General features: G+C 37.5%; 1 protein-coding gene and 1 long non-coding RNA gene across 7 annotated transcripts in view; one reads left to right on the top strand and one right to left on the bottom strand.

Annotated features, from left to right (window-relative positions):
• LOC116090245 (sodium channel protein type 2 subunit alpha) overlaps positions 1-22989 on the bottom strand; it is a 173977-nt gene that overhangs the window by 53663 nt on the left and 97325 nt on the right. For 3 of the 6 annotated variants that reach the window (XM_031370459.1, XM_031370457.1, XM_031370458.1), the window contains exons 2-11: positions 22199-22516; positions 21253-21371; positions 11894-11983; positions 10856-10984; positions 10207-10298; positions 9063-9335; positions 6207-6270; positions 4717-4858; positions 4364-4570; positions 2867-3154 (exon numbers count right to left, since the gene is read on the bottom strand). In XM_031370459.1, the coding sequence (XP_031226319.1) occupies positions 2867-3154; positions 4364-4570; positions 4717-4858; positions 6207-6270; positions 9063-9335; positions 10207-10298; positions 10856-10984; positions 11894-11983; positions 21253-21371; positions 22199-22465 (1671 nt within the window). In that variant the 5' untranslated portion in view covers positions 22466-22516. Of the gene's footprint in view, positions 1-2866; positions 3155-4363; positions 4571-4716; positions 4859-6206; positions 6271-9062; positions 9336-10206; positions 10299-10393; positions 10486-10855; positions 10985-11893; positions 11984-21252; positions 21372-22198; positions 22517-22989 lie in introns of all 6 variants that reach the window. The other 3 variants (XM_031370462.1, XM_031370461.1, XM_031370460.1) reach the window with 2 other exon arrangements.
• Positions 12425-22989, top strand: part of LOC116090248 — a 12652-nt gene continuing 2087 nt past the window's right edge. The window contains exon 1 of the long non-coding RNA XR_004118624.1: positions 12425-12478. This is a non-coding gene — a long non-coding RNA (uncharacterized LOC116090248). The remainder of the gene's footprint in view (positions 12479-22989) is intronic.

The raw sequence follows: 22989 nt of genomic DNA, 5'->3' as shown, positions 1-22989 counted from the left end.
ATCCTTTCAAAGTTAAGCCACTCAGAGCAGAAGACTTTGCTGAATAAATTCTAAGGACCTGGAGAGTAGGGACTAACACATATCAATCCATGAAACAAAATAGCTGCCAAACAAGATTTCAGCATCCAGCAAAGCTGTCTTTTAAAATAGAATGAGGAAAACGACTTCCCATGCCATGCATAAAACCATAGCAAATTCATGTCCACTAAACCAGACACAAAGCAGCTACTTAAAGCATTACTGCACACAGAAGAGGAATGAAGACTGGGAAGGAAGTTTAGCCTTGTCAAAACAGCAAATAATGAGTCAGAAAGAAATTGACATATAACATTCAGCAATTACTCTAAATATAAGGTTCTTAATGTTCCAATTAGAACATGTATAGTGGCTAAAAGGAATAAGAAGCAAGATTCACCTATTTGCTATCCACACAGAATGCAAGTCACTAGTAAAGATATAAACAGATAAGAGTGGAAAGATGCAGAAAATAATCTCAATTAAATGACATCTGAAGGCAAGTATGCACAGATTTGCTCATACCTGACAAAGCAGATCTGAAACCAAATTTATTTGGAAAAGATAAGCAACCTTATTAATAAATCACGAGTACTGGTGAATAAGTCACGAGACTTGGTACCTGAACTCTCTACAATCCAATACACATCTTCATCTCAGTCATCTTCCCACTGAATAGATGCTTCTGTGCTATAATTCTTGAATACATAAGCTCCTTTCATATTTTCCAAAAATTAATCAAAGATGTTAAAGTAAGACTGGAAAATCTGAAACCACTCGAGGAGAGCAGACTGAAATGCTTCAGGATATGGACATAGGGAACTATTTTCTAAAAAAAAAAAAAAAAACTCCAACAGCTCAAGAAATAACAGATAGGACTGATAAATGGAGTTGCATCGCATTAAAAAGCTTTGGCAATACAGAAAAATGTACTTTCCTTGGTGAAAAGAATGGGAGATTAATGAGAAAAATGAGAGATTGATACAGAGCACACCAAGAACTCAAAAAAGTTAAACACCAGAAGAACAAACAACCAAGTCAGTAAATAGGCAATGAACTGAACAGAGAGTTCTCAAAATAAAAAGTGCAACTAGCCAATACACGCACAAAGAAGAAATATTCAGTATCATTAGCCATCAGGGAAATGTGAGTCAAAATTACACTGAGATTCCATCTCATCTCAGCTAAAAGGATTCGTTAAAAATAAATCACAAGACACCTTCATAAGAAAGCACAAATTGTAATTGCTGGCAAGAACAGTGGGAAAATTGAACCTTATACAACATGGGCAAGGATATATGCTAGCCCAGCTACTCTAGAAATTAGGAAAGAGCTTAAAACTTAAAAACTCAAAATAGAGCTACCATAGAATCCAACTATACCACACCTGGGTATATACTCAAAGGAATTTAAGTCAACATACCACAGAGATCCTTGCATATCATTGTTTACAACAGCATAACTCTGAAGCTATGTGATCAGCCCAGGTGTCCATCAACAACAGATAAAGAAAATGTGGTATCTCTACACAACAGAATACAATAACTAGCCACAAATAATATAATATGTCATCATGCTATAGCCACAAATCACATAACAGATCATCATGTCAGCAGACGAGAGCTGGACTCAAAAATGCATTTCTAGGTTCTACATATGAAAATGTATGTATATATATGCAAATATATACATATATGAAAAACACATATGAAAGTAGAACAGGATGTGTTTTATTTTGGAAGAGGGAAGAGACTAGAGAGAGAAGGAGGCAGAGAAGGTAAATAAAATAGGTGTGTGAATACGGATGGTCAAGTTCTGCTATGTACTTATATCAAAACTGCCACGGTGAAACCTTCTTACTTTTTGTACAAAGAGCAGAAGCTAATGAAATAGGCTTCAAAATAGAGTGCCCATCAGATGGGCACCCAACAAAACACAGAGCCTCTCCTCTCCTTATCTGAAAATTTCCCATAGTAATTAAATAAGTAGCTACCTTGGTTTGTAATGAGGTGCTTTAACAACTCATATTGCAAATACCAACATTGTGTGTTGTCATTGTCATTGGTACTAACTGCAGTTTCACTCATGGTGAACTTGTCCTCCAAGGAACTGTGTATTTCTGGGAAATTCTCATGGTAATTTTAAACAACCAAGGGACCTAAATTGTGAGATTTCAACAGCTTGGCTGGGTATATAAGCTAGAGGCAAGCAGAAAACATTTTCTTGCAATATGTAAATCAGCCCATTCTTTGAATTCCAGTCTTCCTTAATATGAGGCACAGAAAATCAACTGCAATCAAAGATCACTGCTAGTTAATGACGTGGGTCTTTCTTAGCGCCTGTCTACCTGTGATTTTGACTATACTTTAGAAAAGAGTTTGTTTCAGCTCCCTTTGAAACAATGAATAATTCACTCTTAATGAGAGCTTTCACATGGATGGGAACACTGTACAGATGGCTCAGAAGCATCCCCGGTCCACTTCTGGGCACCAGCCACTCAGAAAACCTACAGCTCACTGGGTCCAGGCACAGTAGCTAAGAAGGGATGGGGACCATCTGTGATCATTCCCCATGTGGAACACTGCCCAGAGTCTAAAGTCTTTAACAAAACCTCAAAACCACAAACCTTCACAAGCTTGGTACGGTGTGCAAATGCTTCCCCGAGCTTCCAAAGTAGTTCTAAAACTCGCAGGACCACTGAGATGGAAACTACCATGGTTGAAAGTGTCACAGAGTTCATTCTAGAAGGCTGCTTCAGCCCCACCAAACACTGGCACGGCCTTTAAAAGAAACCCTGTTGTGAAAACGCAATCTATTCCATCCATGTTTGTTTCTCGTTTGTTTGTTTTACCTGGTGTGGAGAGGAAAACCTCTTCTCGTAGGTCAGTCTACTTCCTTCTAGGGAAAACCGGAAGCCTTTCTTTCGTATGCTGTCTTCAGAGGCAGATTTCCTCACTGCATCTTCCTTCTCTTCCTCTCCAGCCTGCTCTTTCTGTTTCTTTTTCTTTCTTCTGTTTTTCAGCTCCTTTTCACTCTTGGAACTTAACTTTGATGCTACTGAAGAACTCTCCGAGAAAACGCCTATCCCACCTGCTCCGCTGAAGTCTCTGGATTCTGCGGACGCTGCGGCAGCTGCTGCCTAGAAGGCACAACATAAGCATAGGTTGCATACAGCTTTCAACACCACACATTTACTGCTTCGTTTATCTAAAGTACAATGGATGTGACCTTGAAATACAATTTGTATTTTGTCCCATTCTTTGGAAAACGTTCTCATTAACCGAAGAATAAAAATCAACATGAAAGTAGACACATATGAGTGATAAGAATTTAATTCTGACCTGATCTGGCACTATAATTATTTGCTAACACAAACATAACAAACATAACATTTCCTGTCTGCTCAAAATAAAATTTAAAGAGAAACTTAAGAATTAAAGTTTGCTATTTAACCTCAAAGGCATTTGCTTTTCATCATATTCGACAATGAGTACCAAAATAAGTTATCAAATTAAATGCAGTCAAGTATTTATCTGTTAAACCTCTTAATCTTTTATCTTAATTATTTAATTAGAAAATGTACAAGGATATTACAGATTATATATTAAGATATCCTAGAATGCCAGTATGTATCTGTAAATGGTCAGCATGTGGTTTTAAAAAAAATACAGTGTCTAATATTGTTGTTACTATCCCTGTCTACTTTATTTTGGCCTTTATTATAGATTGAATGATAGTGACGTGCATTCAACAGACAATAAGAGGCAAAAATCAGGTAGGTCACTGTTAGCGAATGTCATTAAGTCAAACATATATATTTAGAAAAATAATTGCCTTATTTTGAAGACTCGTTGAGTCTCCGTTAAGAGTTTCCAGTATAAGAAGCCGGGAATGTTAATGTTGTCATGAGTTTGTGTTAGATAGGGTCTTGTGTTTCCTGAATCTGTGAAATCATTGCAGTATGACTTGCGTTTTCTGACATTCTTCACCTCTCGTGATGTTGTATTGAAGAAGCCACTCTAACCGAAATCCTGTCTGCTGGAGTATTAAGAAATTGCTTCCCGCTGACAGCATATTGCTCTGCCTACTTTATAAGCTTCGGTGAATGAGGATACTGATAGTCAATTTCTCAAGATGTCACAAAGAAGAAAGTATCAAGAAAGCAATTGTAACTGATTGTTTTTTGATGCCCTTAGTGTATATCATAATCACCAAATCAATGAACATTTTGCTTCCAACCAAATAGATCCCTGACACCACATACACCTTTGTCCCTCCAGTGTCAGCCGCAACCTTCAGGTCAGAGAATGGACATAAACACAGCAGTCTCGATGCCAGCCAACTTTACCTGAGCCTCTTCCTGCTGCTTCTTAAGTTGCTCCAGCATCTGCTGAAACTCCGCCTCCTTTTGTTCAGCTTCCTCCAGTGTGGCCTGGTTCTGTTCCTCGTAGGCCATGGCCACCACAGCCAGGATCAAGTTTATTAAGTAGAATGAACCCAAGAAAATCACGAGCACAAAAAATATCATATATGTTTTCCCAGCAGCACGCAAGGTCTGTAAAAGAAAATGGAAGAAATATGTTTATACATTTCACATCGGCTGTCACAAGCGCTGTCCTTAAAGTAATAAAATATTCCTTGGCAGTTTCCTTGGTCACAGAATCTCATGCTTCCTAGAAGAGTCATTATGTCACTTCTTACCAGCTGATAAAGGTTTTCCCAGAAGTCTTGAGTCATAAGACGAAATAAGGACAAGAAGGCCCAGCTGAAGGTATCAAAACTCGTATAGCCGTAGTTGGGGTTTCTCCCAGCCTTCACACAGATGTATCCTTCCGGACACTGGCTGTAATTACATGAGAGAGGAGAGAGGAACTCAGTATCCGTGAATCCATTGCTCTTGTTTTTCCATTTTACTTGATGTGAATTATTTTGGACAGGCTTTAGGGAAATCCTAGTCTTCTGACTTATTTAGCATGTATATCCTGCACTAGGTGGCTTTTCCTGTGCAGTAACAGAATTTTCCAAGTCTTGTATGTTCCTCTCATTCCTAATCGTACTATTATGTTTACCACACATCCATATAAGATAATCATATCTTGAACAATTTCCTTTTGGGACAATGGACATGATCAGATAAATAAACGCATAGAAATAGAATTGATCTTCACTGAAGATGTCTTGAGATATGAGTGGTGTGTGTGTGTGTGTGTGTGTGTGTGTGTGTGTCTGAACTAGGGCAGAGAGAAGATATGATAGAGTAAACATCCTGAAAGGAGAAAATGACACTTAGCAGTGTGGGTCCCATAGAATCACCTTACTTGCTGATTAAGCAGTACCTTAGTACTGTGACTGACATTTCTGGGCTGAGTGAACTTCAGCTAATTTCCTAACCTTGCTAGCCCTCAGGAACCTCATAGACCAGAATGGACTAATAAAAGAATCGGTCTCAAAACAAAAACAGAACAAAACAACAACAAGAAGAAAAAACTACCCACATGCAAACACTCTATATGATACTGTGTAGAAAGCTTTTAGTACTGTGCAGGCATTTGGGGGACTAAAATTCTTGCCTTACCTATCACATCAATAACGTTTCTTGGTTACAAACATTACCACAATATTAAGCATAATTAAAAATTATCTACTGTAGCCATATAGTCACTAATATATTTAATCAATGGAAGTTTTACAGTGACAGTTTGTACACGGGAAAAACACAGGGCAAGGCAAATGACAAAGTATGGTAGAGTCAGAATTTGAATGTATGAGGAAACTCCAGTCTACCTTATGTATTTGGCTTTGCTGAAATATGGCAGGCAGATTGTCACCTTGTGTCTCATGGTGACATGATCTTCATGGATTTTATTTTTTTTAGGCCATGAAGATCGGATTAGCTTAAATAAATAATCACACATTCTTGTCTGTGATTATGAATTCTAATGCACCGGCTCTGAATGTCTATTTTCCATTGTGCTAATTTGGAAGATTAGATGTGACCTAGTATGGAAAAATAATTGCTGCTTCTCTGTGTGTTTGAAGGAGGTAGGAAACCACACATATCCTGACTATTCTGGGAATCAACATGAAGGAGAATTTACAGAGGACTTTAAATGAGGACTGAGTAGGGGCCAGGTGTGTGGGATGTGGCAGATTCCTGGGTCGACTGAATGTCAAAGGGAAGCACAACTTACCCAGCATCTGAGCTGTTGCCACAAAGCAGAGCATCGTTTTGTCCTTCCAAAAAATAAAAGTGACCTATGTAAAGAGCAAAGGGTACTCATTAAAAGACTTTAAATTCAATCATTGGGTTCAGGTAAGGATGCTTATAAATGTGTTCAGTTGTAATAAAAGTAGATAAAATGATCAAAAGTCATGGCTAAATGGACATTTTCTCTATTTAGGCACTATCAAACAACTATAAATGGTATTTTGCTCAAATGTTTAGAAAAATTACTTTAGAAACTTTTCCAGAAGTAGTAGTAGTAATAGTAGTAGTAGTGATAATAATAATAATAATAATAATAATAATAATAATAATAATAATATGGCTTCAGATCAGTATTTATTACAAACACAAACTCAAACTGCTTAGGGAAGACTTCAAGAGCCAGCTTGCTTGGCACAGAATGAGAGTGAGAGAAGGCCTCTCAGTGGTGCATGCATACTTTTTGCCTAGACTCAATTTAGATGTAGAGTTTTTTTTTCTGCCAATCTTTATTTAATTTCATGTGAGAAGTGGGCTTTAGTGCTTGTTCCCTCATAATATTTGTTCATTTGTTTGCTTGCTTGAGTTCTGTCTTTGAAATGATCAAAATAACTTTTTAGCTTGGAAAACTAAATATATGCAACTTGTTATTCTTCACGTATGAAATATATAAATTTAGGAGATTGCAAAAATGTTCTCAGGAACTAAATACACAAACACACAGACACACACACACACACACACACACACAGTCATACACTCACACACATACCCCTTAAAATTTACTCTGTTGATACTAAGCCCTGTATTCCAGGATTGTATGAATAGATTATGTAGGAAAATGTAGGCTGTAATTTTACAAACTATTTTTAGGCCTTTACATGAAACTGTGAAAGCCGAGACTGTTATGAGTTTAAAGGCAAGTCTACTAACACACTACCAAAACCACATGTGGCTGTTGTGCAGACCAAATATTTACATGTTCATTTTACCTCCTATTATGAAGCATTTTAGAAATACAAAAATAGGAAAAAAATGTGCAAATAGTACTGATGATTTGGTTGTCTGAAATGTTTGAGGTGTTGAGGCCCCCAAACAAGCACTGAGATGAAAAATAAGCTGGAAAGTAAACCTGCCAAGATAAAAGACAACTGCTAATAAAGGGTCCATATGGCTTCCTTCAAAATGCTACCACCTGGTGAAACAAGGAGTAAGAATATCAAGAGATAATTCGTGTGGTAGGAAATGTATAATGTTGGTAAATATAATTTCAAGCTGATGCTTGAAAACATATTTTAAACTTCTCCAAATTACCAATTAAAGAATACAGAAAAGAATAGTAATCTTTGTTCTCCTGTACCAAAAGATTTTGATACATGATAAATATCTATATTCATCCCATTTCAGTGAGTTGAGTGTGGTTGTGGGGGAATCTATGAAGGGGTGTGTCCTCTTAGGAGAGCAATTGGACGCTATGTCTCTGCAGTCTTAGCCACAATCAACCCCTCCCACTGAAGCCCTATAAATAGAAACCCATCTGTAGCCATACAAAAGCAGCGAAGAGATTTATGGGCAAAAGGCTCTTCACTGTTGATTATATTATTAGTAAGTAGAAAACCTCAAAATTATTGAGGCTGTTAGATTTTCTCATTTTTTTTCCTAATGAATCTTTTCAAGTAAAACCTTCATAAGAATGTAAACATTGTAAATTTAGTATCAAGTGAGCTATGACAAAAATCTTATATTCTTCTAAAAAAACAAAAACCATACACAACACAAAGGATACTTCAGAGTAAACAACTCTATATAGTACAGGTGATCAAGAGACAGCGGTATTTGGCTAACCTAGCAGTACATGGAAAAGAAGTGTAGGTCATCAAGTGACAGCTTCAATAAGTGGAAATGTAACATAACATTAACATATTCTCATATCCATGTCTCAAAATCAAATGATAATGATAACACTAATACCAAGACATATGGAGGAATAAACATTACCCTTTCAATAAGCACATGGATAAATCATATTTGCTTACCTTTCTGATAAGTTCACAAGTTTGTATTCACCTTGGAAAATGTTTTCTCTATCCAGATAGATCATATGGACTGAGTCAACCACAAAGGTTCAAATCATTTCATTATATGTAACCCAGTCTAACCTTGGATTCATTAATACCCGAGGATTACCTTGAACTTCTGATTTTTTTAATATTTATTTATTATGTCTATGGCATTCTGCTTGCATGTATGCCTGCAGGCCATAAGAGGACACCAGATCTCACTATAGATGGTTATGAGCCATTATGTGGGTGCTGGGAATTGAACTTAGGACCTCTGGAAGATCAGACAGAGCTCTTAATTTCTGAGTCATCTCTCCAGCCCTACAACTACCTTTTAAATGCTGGCATTATTGGTATAATGCCATTACGCTTGTACTATGTGTCTGTTTATGGTGTGCTAGGGATTGATCTCCATTTTCCAGCCCTTCTTCCCATCTTCCTAACCATCCACTGCAGCATAACACACTGAATGAGTCGAACCACTGTCTTACTAATGTGTTTGAAAACTCCTGGCCAAGGCCTCCACAATAAATACTTTTGATATATAGGATGATGTGGCACCACTTTCAACTCTGATTTAGAAATAGATCATGATGCACTTTGAAATGGCTGCTTTCATCACATCACTTGTTAGATAAGGAAAAAAGAATGAAAAAATTTGGTAATCTTAGTACATGTATGAAGTTATAGTAAATTAGCCTAAAACATTTTGTTGTACCACATACCATTTTTTAAACATTTTAAGAACCAAACAACTTAATGGATACAAGCATATATCTTACTTTTATCTTCAATATATTCATCCCAGTTAAACATGTTCATTGTCCTATTGAAGGCAGTACCATTCCAATCCAATGAATTATTATAGAAGGAAGTGATGTTCATGTCAAAGGTAGAATTGTCTGGGGGCCACTGCAAGCATTTATTCCGCAGGTTGCCCATGAAGAGCTGCAGCCCAATTAGTGCGAACACACTGAGACAGAACACAGTGAGGATCATGACGTCAGACAGCTTCTTCACCGACTGTATCAGGGCCCCCACGATGGTCTTCAGGCCTACCAATAAAACCAGAGAGAGGAAGTCATCATTTAAAATTCAACAGGGGATGTACCAACAAAATCATGAACTTGTCCTGAGAAATATAAATGTCATGCAGAATGCCAACAATCTTAGTTGAAATGTTTGGGGATGAATAAAAATTTCACGAAAAGCCTGATAGCCGGTGGAAATGAATGGAAACCGAACTTACATTAGAAAACCAAATGGAAATGAACCAAATGTGTTTTCACACACACCTTAAAGCAAAAGACATGATTGTGTTATTCATGCTTGAAGATCAACCTGATGTAAACAGTTTGCCTGTATTTGCAGATGTCTTACTCTCTAACCCCATATTGGTTTGGTTTTATTTTCGAAAAATCTGTATCAATAGAGGAGAAAGCTTGCACCCACTGAATTCCAAGGGTAGAGCTTTGTCTGCACTTTGAGAACTTGAGAATGGGCCCAAATCAGGAAGACATCTGCAAGCTGAGTCCCATGCAGCGCTCATGCTCTGCCTTGCTTTTCCACTTATCTCCTCCTAAAGAGATAACCAGTTTTCGAACTAATTGATCAAATTTGGCCCGAGTGTCTCACATCTCAGCTTCTATGCAGAAAGCTTGATGCTGTAAGATGCAAACCAGGTAGCCTGTTACTGTAAGTGCCTCATGCAAAACTTGTTAAACTCAAAGGCTGATTTAGGACAGATTGAGAGAAAGCAACCAGTCAAAAGCAAAGGATCAAACCTATCCAACCGGGAACGGGTCAGTTCCTGCTTTTGATCATTGTCTTGCAGTATGCAACAAGCAATCGGGCTTTTGCCAAAAAAGCTGTGAGCAGTGCACCAGTGCAGCTAAAGTCAGCCTCAGTGTTTAACCTAGCTCTCACCTGGAATGACTGATATTGTTTTCAATGCTCGGAGAACTCTGAACGTTCTCAGCGCTGAGACATTGCCCAGGTCCACAAACTCTGTCACATATCTGTAATAGGGAGTCCACACACAAACACAATGACAGAACACAAGAAACAGTTGGAGATATAAGGAGCCTACCACCTTATACCGGCTTCTTCTTACCTGGAATTACAGAAATAGTTTTCAAAGCTCTCAAGACTCTGAAAGTTCGAAGAGCTGAAACATTGCCTAGGTTTACAAATTCTGTTACATACCTGTAGGATTAAATCAGAGTTATTCAGAATTTGGGGAAGTCTACATCTATGTTGGTCTTGAATCAAGACCATTTCAACTTCAGTGAGTGTTGTCATCAGATTTAAGAGGAGAATGGCATTGTCACCGACTGAGCTGTTATTGGGGATTGTTATTACTACCTTACAGCTAATTGAAACCAAAGCCATATAATTTATTAGGATCATTCCTAATTTCTGCAAACTGAATAATTTGATTGGAAAAGGTATTTTAAATCCACATGATAACTAATTAAAATGCTTTATGAGTCAAAGGAAGCCAACACTGAGAACTACAGTATAGACTCCATTGTATTACCTCTGCCAGGATAGAAAGTATCATAAAAATACTTACGCAAAAGTAATGACTGTGAAATCCAGCCAATTCCAGGGATCCCGTAGAAATGTGAAATCTTCTAGACAAAAGCCCCTTGCAAGTATTTTAATAAGTGATTCAAAAGTATAAATTCCTGTAAAAGTATACCTGAGAAAAATAGCCAAGTTAACAATAAAGATTTTGTATGTGGCTTGCGTATGTATATTTAATTTTTAAAAGAATGTTTTGGTAGTAGACTTGACATCAGGACCTCACACATATAAAGCAAGTTCTCTACCATTGATATATACACATATGCCACAAAGGTACATGTTCTAAAGATGATTTAGATGACACACATGAATAGAGAGACTCCAGGTTGCTTTCTGATAGAGAACTTAGGTAGAGCTTAAGGCAAAAGTGCCATTAAATTCCAAATGATGTTCTTATTGGCAAATAAAGTGATACTTTGCTTTTCATACTACTCAACATCAAGTATATGAAAACAGCATTCCATCTGATGAGAGTATCTGAAGTATATGAGCTGATTTTCAGTATGACCTAAGCAAATAAATGTTAATCCCTAAATGAGCAATGTATCAGATATCAGTAATCATTAGGACTTTCCAGTTTAAGATTCAAAAGGAAGATGAAACTCTCCATATATCAACAGACAAATCAATGCAGCTATTTGAGCTACTGAAAACATCGTCCTAGAGAAGTGATTCTCAACTTGTTGGTTGTTACCTTTTGGGAGGGGTGTCAAGTGACTGTTTCATGGGGTCCTACATATCAGATGTTTACATTACAATTCATAACAGTAGCACAATTACAGTTATGAAGTAGCAACAAAATAATTTTATGTCTGGGGTAACTACAGCTGAAATAACTATTAATAAATAATAGTTTTCGAGGATTTCAGTCTTAGGAAGGTTGAGAAGCACTGTCCTAGAGGAAGTCAGTGGTGGGCATGGATTTGAATCGTACGCTTTAGCGTGGCTAGAAAAGTGTACTAAGGAACCTGAAAGTGTCTCGAAATGCTAAATGAATAACTTTCAACATGAATTTTCTACTTACTCCACATTCTTTGTCCAGTCTGGAGGGTTACTCATGGTCATAAATACACAGTTGGTAAGAATTGTGCACATGATAAGCACATTGAATAAAGTAGAAAGGTATTGTCAAGGAAAACAATGGTCATAGGAAGACCCAACTTTTCATGCACATGCCTGGTTTCACCCCCACCAACGCTAAGACTCACATGCTTATTTTATGCTACATATTATTTTATCTTCACCTTTCTTAGTTTCTGTCCCTTCATCTCCATGTGTTTAAAACAACATCAGCTGTCTTTAGACAAGTAAGAAACTTAACAAGAGAAAACTATAAAGAAGTGAGTTGATGTGAATAATTTATAAATATAAATTGTCTTCACAATAGATTCAACCAAATAAAATTTCAAGTTCAGTTTACAAATAAACTAGGGTGGAAAAGTTCAATAAAACAATATATGTAATTGATGAAATGCATTATGACTCTATTCTAATGGTCACCGTGGAAGAATGTTGTACACAAAGTGCCATTCTAAATGAAAGGTACAACCTATGAGAGTTGTCCAAAAGATCCTGAAATGTGGCTGATGAGAATGCTGACATCTCTTAGGTTTGTAATTAGGTAAAATAGCTTACTAAGTTTTTTATCAAATTGGCTTTAACAATAAGAAAAAAGTCATATTATAGAATTTCTGTGAAAAGCAAACCTGCAAAACTATGTCAAATATCTCATAGCTCACTATATCTGATGCAGATACTCAGCAAACATCTCTGTTTATTTCCCAAAAAAGAAGAGAAAATATTGATTATAATAATTATCTGATTTGTTTTTCTGATTATCTTGTATGTATAGCCAGTAATTGTTTGTCTTGTATTCCTTTGGAGTACACAAAACAAACAGGAAAAAAAAAAGGTTTCTTAAGAAAAGCGTCAATAGTCAGATAGTTGAAATGATTGATATTCACATTTAACTTAAATTATACTTATAAATTATATAAAAACAGCACCTCTTCTGTACTTATACACGAACATAATCATCTCAGAGATGGAACAATGGTATTCATATTCCTTTTTGCTTCTTTTCTTTTTTTTCATAAACCATTTTATTTCTTTTACGAGACAAAGAGGTCCTGTTCAAGGCCAGGTTGTGGATAGTGTTATATTAATCAAGAAAGACAGCTTTTGCCTGTAGAGGCGTTAGTTAATACAATAGCTGACATTTTTTGTTTTAGTAGTAGTGCTCTTAGGCCCATACTTGATTCCCAGCTTGTTCAAATGCAGCTGCTGAGAGTAGTTCTACATGAGTAACGGATCAGCCACTTGAGGGCAGCACAACCTGGAAAACATGGACTATAAAGAGGAATCACCTACTTTCCCTTTATTGTTGCAAATAATGAAAAAAAGACAAAATATCAGATAGTTTACCATTCATATAAGGATGCCACTCTTCCTCGGCCCTCCAAGGAACCGAGGGATGGGCAGCATTAGAAATGCACGGTCCCTAACTACAGTGGTCCTAGACAGTCCCATGTGGTCCTGCTTGGATGCAGATCTGACCTCCCCCAAATAGAATTTGAAGCATTCTCTACTGTCCTTCAATTTCCAACCCTCTTCTTGCCTCCATTTACATTGCAAGTTGATGACCTCATTTCTTACTTCACAAGAGATAATGATAAAAGCAGACTCTGCTCCCCACCCCAAACTGGCAAAGCTTTCTCTGTTGGGACCTGCCCTCTTCTTCCTATGAATGGTGGGAAAATTTCCATCTCTCCACATGTATTCTGGAGTGCTACCTTTCCAGAATGCTTTAGGAATAGCTTAGCTCTCCATGCTGTTACCTTTTTTAACTCTTAGCCTCTCTTCATCAATCATCAACACAAACTTGCTTCTGTTACTCCTATCTTGAGGACAACTGAGGGTCTCTGTAACCCACAACCCTCACCAGCAAATTCTGGCTTCACTTCTTTTCTCTACTTCATAGCCAGAGTTCCTGAAAGAGATGCTTATTTTCTTGTTCTTATGAACCTATTGTATCTTTAGTCCTTCCTAAACTTCTACCTAGAGATGAAAAAATTTCCATGTCAGTTCAATAAAAACAAAAGGATAATCCATTGCTATAATATAGTTATCATTTGACTTGCTTTCTAGTTGAGCCCAACAAAGATGTCCCCTCCCCTTTATGTTAAGTCATTTCCTCTTTAATTTTAGGACACTCCAGTTGCCTGCTTGTTCATGCCTCAGGAGCAACAGCGTTTTGTGCCATTTGAAATATTTCGTTTTCTTTTTTGAGAAGAAACAAAATCCAAGCCACCATCTTGGCTCCTGCTCTCAGCATCCTACCAGAGTCCAACATCACGTGTGTTCAGAGAGATATCAAATCCTTCTGTCGAGGTGACACTTCCTTCTAGGTCTCCACACTCAGTTATGCACATGACGTCTGTACTTAGGTATCACACTGACTCTTTCAAATCTTCTGAAAGATTTAGAGTTCCTAAACTGAACCACATGCCTTCCTATCCCTCTGCTGCAGAAGAAACAACTCCCTTACAATCCCTGTATCCTCGTGAGTCAGCCAGGAGCCTAGGAGATGCCTTAGCTTTCTCTTTCTTCCTAAACTTCTATATGTAACTTCCACAGAACCCTTGTTAATTTTGTTGTCTATGTCTGGAGTCAGTCCATTACTCTCCATTCCCACATTACTGAGTTGCTAAAGTGTTCATCAAGACCAACAGTCATGTAACAAGTCTTGTACATTATTGTGATTTCATCTAAAGTGGTCTTTATGGGTTAGTTCATTCAACTAACTGCACCAAAATGGGCTTTGTAAATGTAGCCGGGATCATTTTGGCAGCTTCCCACTACCCTATATATCCAATCACTATATGACATCTTAACACAGGGGTCAGGATTCTAAGATGTCTTCTGCTCCTTTGTTCTTTACTGTAGTATCTCCATCCTAGTAATTTTTAATTGCTGAAGTCATGGGATGTCATGGCATTTTACATGTGTGCCATTTGATATTCACAATAGTGCTTGATCTGGTCAGCTCAATGACCTTACAATACTCCCCTAATGTCAAAGTCTATATACTCTATGCAGTATATTCTGTACTGTTATAGGACTGAACAAACAGAATAAACACGAGATGAAAAATCAAAACCTCATGAAATGTGTCACATGGTGAACTGAGCCATGGTCTATAGTTCTTATAAAATGCTATTTACAACAGGACAATTTAATTATATAGAACAAAGTAAAATATATGTCACGATACACAATAGAAATAATTACTAATTTTTCATAAATTACAGATAATAAAACATGCTCAAAACACTTGTTTATGTTGTATAATTATCAATTTAACAGAGAAATATATACTTATATATAAGAATCATGATAGACACTTAACAAATACAAATGTTTTCTTCTTAAAATAAGAGATATCTAGAATCAGGTTCAAAAATTTTTGGCAGAGTATGTATTTGTGCATACAAAATTTCAAATTCTGCTAAAATTATTAGTCACTGTCAACTTGTTTTATTGACCATATATTTTTCAAATGTCTAAATTTTAATGAGTAACTGAAATAGTGGGGATTCAGCTAATTTTAACCCACATAAAAACACGATACAGATGTGAACATTACATTGGCAAGGCCACAGATTGAAAAATACAAAACTGCACATCAAGGCCCATTCTTAAGATGTGAAGGTAAGAGCAAATTATATATATCCTTTACTATCTCCTAAATATGAAGACCAAGGGATAAACTAGATTTGTATTTAAAAGTTCAACTTATCTTGAAACAGTACTTCCACAACAGCTTACCTATATAAAATAAATAAAAGCAGACTAAACTATATAATATCAAAAGGGCAATCTTTTTGATTTATTGCTTTATTTGTACCAAGTATTATTAAAAGGAGCTTTATTTATTGACAGACTAACTCATCAGTTGACAAATTGAAAATACTTTCTATGTGAGTATAGAAATGATAAGCTTTTGAAAGTTTATACTGAAAATGGTTATGTAGCTTTTGCCAAGGACCATTGCCAGCCCACCTCTGTGCCCACGAGAACATCCCCACCTTTATGCCCGGTACCCAAGGGTTAGATCTGTCTTTTACCAGCCATACAGGGTTCATAAGTTGTATGATTCAGTTTCAATTAGTAGCAAAATGTAGTAGCAAGCTCAGTTTTATTATATTAATTGTACCAACACTTTCTCATAAGATATAGTCATTATCTGCTAAGATAACTATCTGCTACTTCTGTTATCCCAAATCATTTGTGTTTTTAGATATACAATGTGGGGTACTTTTATTGTTGTTGTTGTTGCTCTCAAGGAAAATACAACAGTGCTCTGTTCCAAAATGTTGTAGTCTAATGTATATCCAAAGAATTTAGAGGGATTGAAAAACACTCATAAATAATTCATGGGTAGAAAAATGCTTCATGCTATTAGTTTTCTAACTTGAATGTGCAGATTAAACTATGGGATGGCTCTTTTTCAATATATGAGCTTATTTCTGAACAAGGAAAAGTAATGATATATATATATATACACATATATGAATTTATAAAATTCTTCATGTTAATATTTGACAGTAGATAGTGGATAGCTAGGCAATAATCTTTGACTATTAAAGACAGAAGACTGGGAAATTGTTAGGTTTAATTACTCTCTTTTCTACAGAGCTGAACAAATCTTTATCTAGAAAATTGATTTTGATTTTTAAAAACACCTGCATAAATATCACATGAATATATTAATTGGCATCAGCAAAAAGGACATTTACCAATATAGAGACAGATATTGCTAATACCCTCAGTATATTATACCTGGGTTCTCAAATCGGTTCTCTTCCACTGAGAGAATAATGTAAAAGCACTTGGCTGAGAACAGGGGACCTGTTTCAATTTTTAGCCCCAGTACTGACAATGTACACTCTAGAGTCTGGGCCTGCTGGCTCACACCTGTGATTAAAGCACCCAGAAGGCTGAGGGACAATAGAAAGTTCCTGTCGAGCCTGGACTATCAAGTGTGACCCTTTTGAGAAAAAGGGAGAGAGACAGAGGCAGAAAAACAGAGACAGAAAGACAGAGAGACAGAGGAGGAAGAAGGGTCTTAGGTAAGGACTAAGCACTGACAACCTGTCAGCTGCATTTCTCATCTGTCAAGTGAGGTACTGGGAGTAATTGCATGTGTTTTGGTCATTGCAAGCTTCAAATGCTGGTAGAATATGAACCTCTTCATTCCTAGAACAAATTGGGGCAGAGTAGTTATACATTCAAAATTCTTTTGGAAACTGATTAAGTGATGGGAAGATTTCTTTTTGCGGTCGTTGCAGATTTATAGCTGCTACAGGCACTGCCCTATGCAGTCTTTCTTAAGTATTTACTAAGTGCTTGGAATAGGTGCTAGGTTCTAGGTCATACGTGTTGTTTGCATTTCTCCTAACAGGATCTGATGTAGCTTAGGCTGGCCTTCAATTCACAATATGGCAGCAGAAAGCCTTGAACTTCTGAGCCGTCTGCGTCTTTCTCTGAGTACTTGGGAGGCACGTGTGCATCATCAGAAGCAGCAATGCATTTATTATTATGATTTATGTACCACAGCTACAGTTCTCAAGGTGGAGGAAGGGAAATAAGAAAACTATAATGTGGTCAACATCATATACTAAGTAAATAAATCTTCAAAGTAGGATTGGAATCTCGGTTTCTGATCCCTAACCTTATAGTTTTCATTCTCCTACCTTTTGTGAATGATGGACAGCTCAGTGTTTGTTGTGCAGTGTCTCAGGGTTTTAGTGGGTTAACCTGGTTTCATTAATATCCATAGCATCCGTACAATGACATCTCCTACTTACTTCTCCAGCCTTACCCTTTCTAGGCTTCAGATTTGTATAAGCTCCAAACTCTACAATTCCTCTTCTAATATTTAATAGATGTCTCAAATACGGATGCTGAAAACCAAGCACTTGATTTATCTATAGGTTGTTGTACTCAGAGCTGTTCCAGGCTCAATCCACAGAAAACTACAGTTTTCTTTCTGGTCCAGACTAAGGACTTACTGTCATCTTTAACTTCTGTTACTACAATGTGGCCTATGTTCTGTTGCTCTGGAAACTGTCAGCCCTCTGCAACATACATTTAAATTTGATGGCACTCTGATTCTCTGGACCATAGTCAACTATTATCCTGTAGCCATTGCCATGCATTTTAAATATACAATAAAGACCCTGCTGTGGGAATAACAAAACCAAGATTCAAGCCTAGAGTTTCCATTGTGTGGAGTGATGAAGCACAAAGCCATTGTGAAAATCGTTGTCACATATATCTTGGTTAGTGGGATCTCTGCTTAGTTCTTATAGTATCAGCAAAAGATAGGAGAGCTTACCTGCATTTATCATATGCTCTCTTGTCTTTCCTCATATATCTGCTCCAAGATAGTGCACTTGAAATATGACATTTTAATTCAGAAATTTACAGAGTAAACGGCTAATTTGCTTCCTTGGAAGAAACCTGTGGCTTTGCATTGCTTAAAAGACTCTAGGAGAGCCAAGAGTTCATCTTGAGGCTGGCTAGATGGCTCAGTGGGTAAAAGTGCTGGCTACCAAACCTGATTAACTGAGTTTGATCACCAGCATCCACGTGGTGGAAAGAAAGAAATGACTCTCCCTTGTTATCATCTTTCTTCCACACCCACGCCTCCATACATGTGGAAATCTCTCTCAAACAAATAAACACAAACAGTTTTGTTAATTGAAATATATGAATTCATTTTTAGCACAGGTTAATAGATTCACTTGCTCCTGCTTTACTTTATAAGGCTGCTGGCCTATTTCTACCTGAGCTACTTACAATAAAAGACAAATTCAAGAGGTATGTGAACCTCCAGAGAGGTCCTAAGAGGTGCCATGTCTCCAACACCTAGATTCTCTGACTAAACTTCTGAAACTGCCTATGTCTTCTAACAGTGGGGATGTCATCACTGGGGCTGACTCCTGAGGTTCATAACTTTCAAAGACTTTCATAAAGGGGGGGGGTGATAGCTTTTATGAAATATCCTATAGAAGATAAGATCTCCTTATATTTCCATACAAAGGCCTGCCTCATATTTTTATATAGTATGTACTACTTCTATCAGACAATGACAAAATTGATTTTCTCTTTCATTCAAATCTTCTTGTCTACCTGTTTACATCAGATTTTCTAACTTTTGCTTATTTAGTCGTTATTTCCTTTAGTGCATATCTCCCAGTATCTTCTACTTGAATGGGGCATAATTTCATAAATAAACTATATTTACATAAGTGTAATATAGTCATTGAAAATATAATGAATAATTTACAGAGATATTCATGCAGTGCATGTAAGCTTGAAACATAACAGAGTATAATCTTAAGCATGGGAACCAAGATGCAGACTCTGACTTTATTACTCACTTCTAATGCTAACTCAAGTCTTTTTCTCTGTGTAACTGGGTTCTCTTACTGGAGCATATGTAAGGAAATTTTGTTGATGTAAGATAATGCACAGTAAATTTTAAAACCTTAGATATAGCCGGGCTTGGTGGCGTACGCCTTTAATCCCAGCACTTGGGAGGCAGAGGCAGGTGGATTTCTGAGTTTGAGGCCAGCCTGGTCTACAGAGTGAGTTCCAGGACAGCCAGGGTTACACAGAGAAACCCTGTCTCGGAAAAAACAACAACAAAAAAACCTTAGATATAAAGATCAAAACATTATGCTGATGATACCTATGAACACTATGGGGGAAGGAGTACTACATTTCTAGACATACAACTTGTATTGTCAGGAAAACTTTGGGGATATGCTTTATAAGCCATTCAAACTGAGATCAGTACATCCCATTTGCAAATTTCTTTATCTATTTCAAACTATTTTCTACATCTGCTACTAGTGGTGAGATTTTTATGGTTGAAGTATTAAATTTAGGTCCTGGTCTGACTATGGCATAAGATTTCAGACCACAATTTTCTCTAACTTAAATTTTTTCTTGTCAGGACGTGTGAAAGGCTTCATGAGTTAAATGCTTACCATGGAAGATGGTCAACCTGAGTTAGATCTCCGGAACTCACATAAAAGTTGAAGAGAGGCAATGTCACAAAGCTGTCCTTCCACCTCCATATATGCACACTGGCACCTCACGCAGACCACCACACACACAGCACACACACACCTGTTGACTGAGCTCAACTTTCAGGACCCACATGGTAGAGAGAACTGACTCCTACAATTTGTCCTCTGACTTCTACATGTATGCAATGGCATGTACGTGTACACATAAGTACACACACATATACACACCAAATGAATAAATCAATAAAAGTAGTAAAATGTTTAAGAGTTTGTCTTGGGCTAAGCATGATGGCATACTCCTTTAAGAGTTTGTCCTAATAGAAACTTAGCTGGATTTCAGTTTCTTCTGCTTTGAGTTGGGTTCCTGAGATTCATAACTCTTCATAGAAACTCGAGGTTTCTATGCATTCCTGTTTGTTCCTCTCCCCAGCACAGCTCTGGTCTTTGCTTCTTTGGCTTTCCCAGGACTGACTCTCAGCAAGACTACTGCTTGTGCCTAGAATAAACCCTCTTTTTCCAGCTTCTGTGCTTAACTTCAAGGACTAAGTCAAGTCGCTGTTAGCTGTCAAGTTCTTCCCTGCCCTGCTTCCAGGAATCCTGTCCTTCAGGAAGGAGAATAAAGACTGCAGTTGAGTATATATAGACAGGCAGACTGAAGCCTGTGAATAAAACCAGGGAACAAGTAATCAAGAGAGTTGGGGAGAAAGTCAGCACAAGTGCCATTGGGGAAAGAACCTGGAAAATGTTTGGAAAGTCCAGTGTACTTATAAACACACTTGTATATATATTCAAGACACAAAGTTAACAAGCGCTAACAAAAGAAATTAGTACAATTCTGACCAAAGGACCAAAACAACAACAACAACAACAACAACAACACAACTCCACAGTACAGATTTTTTGTCTCTGTATTTTTAAATGATGAATCACTGAGAAAAATTAATGCCCAGAAACTTCCAATATAGCACCATAAAGCTCAAAGGCATAAAAAGCTATCCTGGCTATCTCGCTAAAATGAATGAAGTGTTGAAGGTAGTGAGTGATTGAGAAGGGAGAAGGAGAGGAAAAAAAAGAAGCAGTGAGTCAGAGAGGATAAGAGCCCTTAGGAGGTAAAAGGGTTTTACTTACCTGCTGTCCCACCTTGCCACAGGCTCCCTGCTGAGGAAGCGCAATGAGCCACCAGTTGACACTGACAGCCACACGTATTTTGAAAATGCTCTACTATGTAATTAAGTCAAAGGAAAAAATTATCATTTTGAAGGACTATTAGTCAAAAGGATATGAATGTACCAAAATCTTAATAGCTATTTTTCTAATGGGGTTGAAGGGAGTTAAAATGTACAGGGCGGAGGTGGCGCTGAACCGGGAGATTGCTTTCCCTTTATTCAATACTATAAAGGTCTGAAAAAGAGAACACAACAGGTGAAACAGAATTTACAGACTGCATCAAGGAGGTTTGAAGAGAGTAAGAGACCCCTCTAAAATATCAAGTGCTCCGACAGTTACCAACAAAGGACAGGACGCTAGTCCTTTTTTCTTGCAAACTATTAAAAATTTGATAAGGACCTTCAGGAGGTAAGGACTACAAAGACAATTAATTTTGTGGTTAGGATCACAGACTTCTTGGTAACTTTGTCGAGTCTTTTACTCATATTTTCTGCCATGTCTGTCATTCTTACACAGCCTAAAAATGAGGTTTCAGCAACTTCATTTAGGTAATTTTCTCATGAAAACTGTTAGAATTTTTTCCCCCTTACACAATGTTCTGTTGTTATTTCTTCTGCAGGGAGCCATGGGAAAATAATGGTCTGTGGTGTAAAGACATAATTTAAAAAGCCTTAGATCAAGTTCAAGGCAATAGGGGGATCTTAGACACTGATGTTAAAAGTATAAAAACACACACACACACATCTTTTATCTACTTTCCCCGTCATCACAATATAGTAGCACCAGTGTGAATCTGCACTCAGTTTATGGTATAATTAGTTGTTCAGGAAAACAAATTGGCTTTGTCTTCCTCACATGCCCCCTTTGAGGATGCCTGTTCAGGATATACCTGTCCCAAGAACACAGGCTCAACCTGTGTTCAAAATACTTCTAGAATAATGACTCCATCGCCTGATCAGGCCTACCCAGCATCCTAGCGATATCTTAAAAGATGGAAAGAGCTACCTTCTTCACCATCTTAAAGAAATCGGGGAAATAAAAGCAACTGGTCTAAAACTCACTTTCTTATTGATATAGTAGGGATCCAGGTCCTCCAGGGGCTCTGACACCATCTCTGGAGGAATGTCTCCATAAATAAAAGGAAGGGATTTTCCTGCTTCCAAGTCACTGTTTGGCTTTGGGCCATTTTCATCATCTTCGTCCTTGCGTTCCTGTTTGGGTCTCTTAGCTTTCTCTTCTGCAATGCGTTGTTCAATAGCAGCAAGGGATTCCCTGGTAAAGAAGCGGAAGCTGTCAGGTCCTGGCGGTACCAGCACTGATTGTGCCATCTTTTCATCCTGCTTCTTTAATCACTGTTTAGCTCCTCGCATAAGAAAGTGCTACAGAAACAGGAGGGGAAAAAGCAATGACCATTAAGATAACAGGTGAGGGGTGGCAAACATAGGATACTGAGCATCAAATATGCAAAGCAAAAACAGCACTTCACAAAGGCAGCTGCTTCCAGCACTGTGAGCCCTCATGCATGCATTCATTTGCCTGCATGGAGATCTTTCTCTCACATCCAGTAGGTGTGTATGAGGTAATCTATTCTCCCACTCCTGAAATGTTTGAAGTGATCATGCTACTTCTGGGGAGGGGGGGGACACCCTGTTCAGAGCTTGCAAATGGAAGATACTGTGTTATCTTTCTGTATACTTGCTGTTTCGTTTGTGTGAATATTTTTTGGGAGCCATTTTTACTCGCCCTGCATTCTGTCTGAACATATAGCATTCAAAACAAAAGAAGGAAAAAAATCGCACAAAATTGTAGAAGCAGGGCTGTGCAGTAATCTTGTTTCTGCCTCTCTCTCTCT

Source organism: Mastomys coucha, unplaced genomic scaffold (genome assembly GCF_008632895.1).
Source record: "Mastomys coucha isolate ucsf_1 unplaced genomic scaffold, UCSF_Mcou_1 pScaffold15, whole genome shotgun sequence".
Lineage (NCBI taxonomy): Eukaryota > Metazoa > Chordata > Mammalia > Rodentia > Muridae > Mastomys > Mastomys coucha.
Note: the sequence above shows the minus strand (reverse complement) of the source record. Positions and strands in the feature narration are given on the sequence as shown.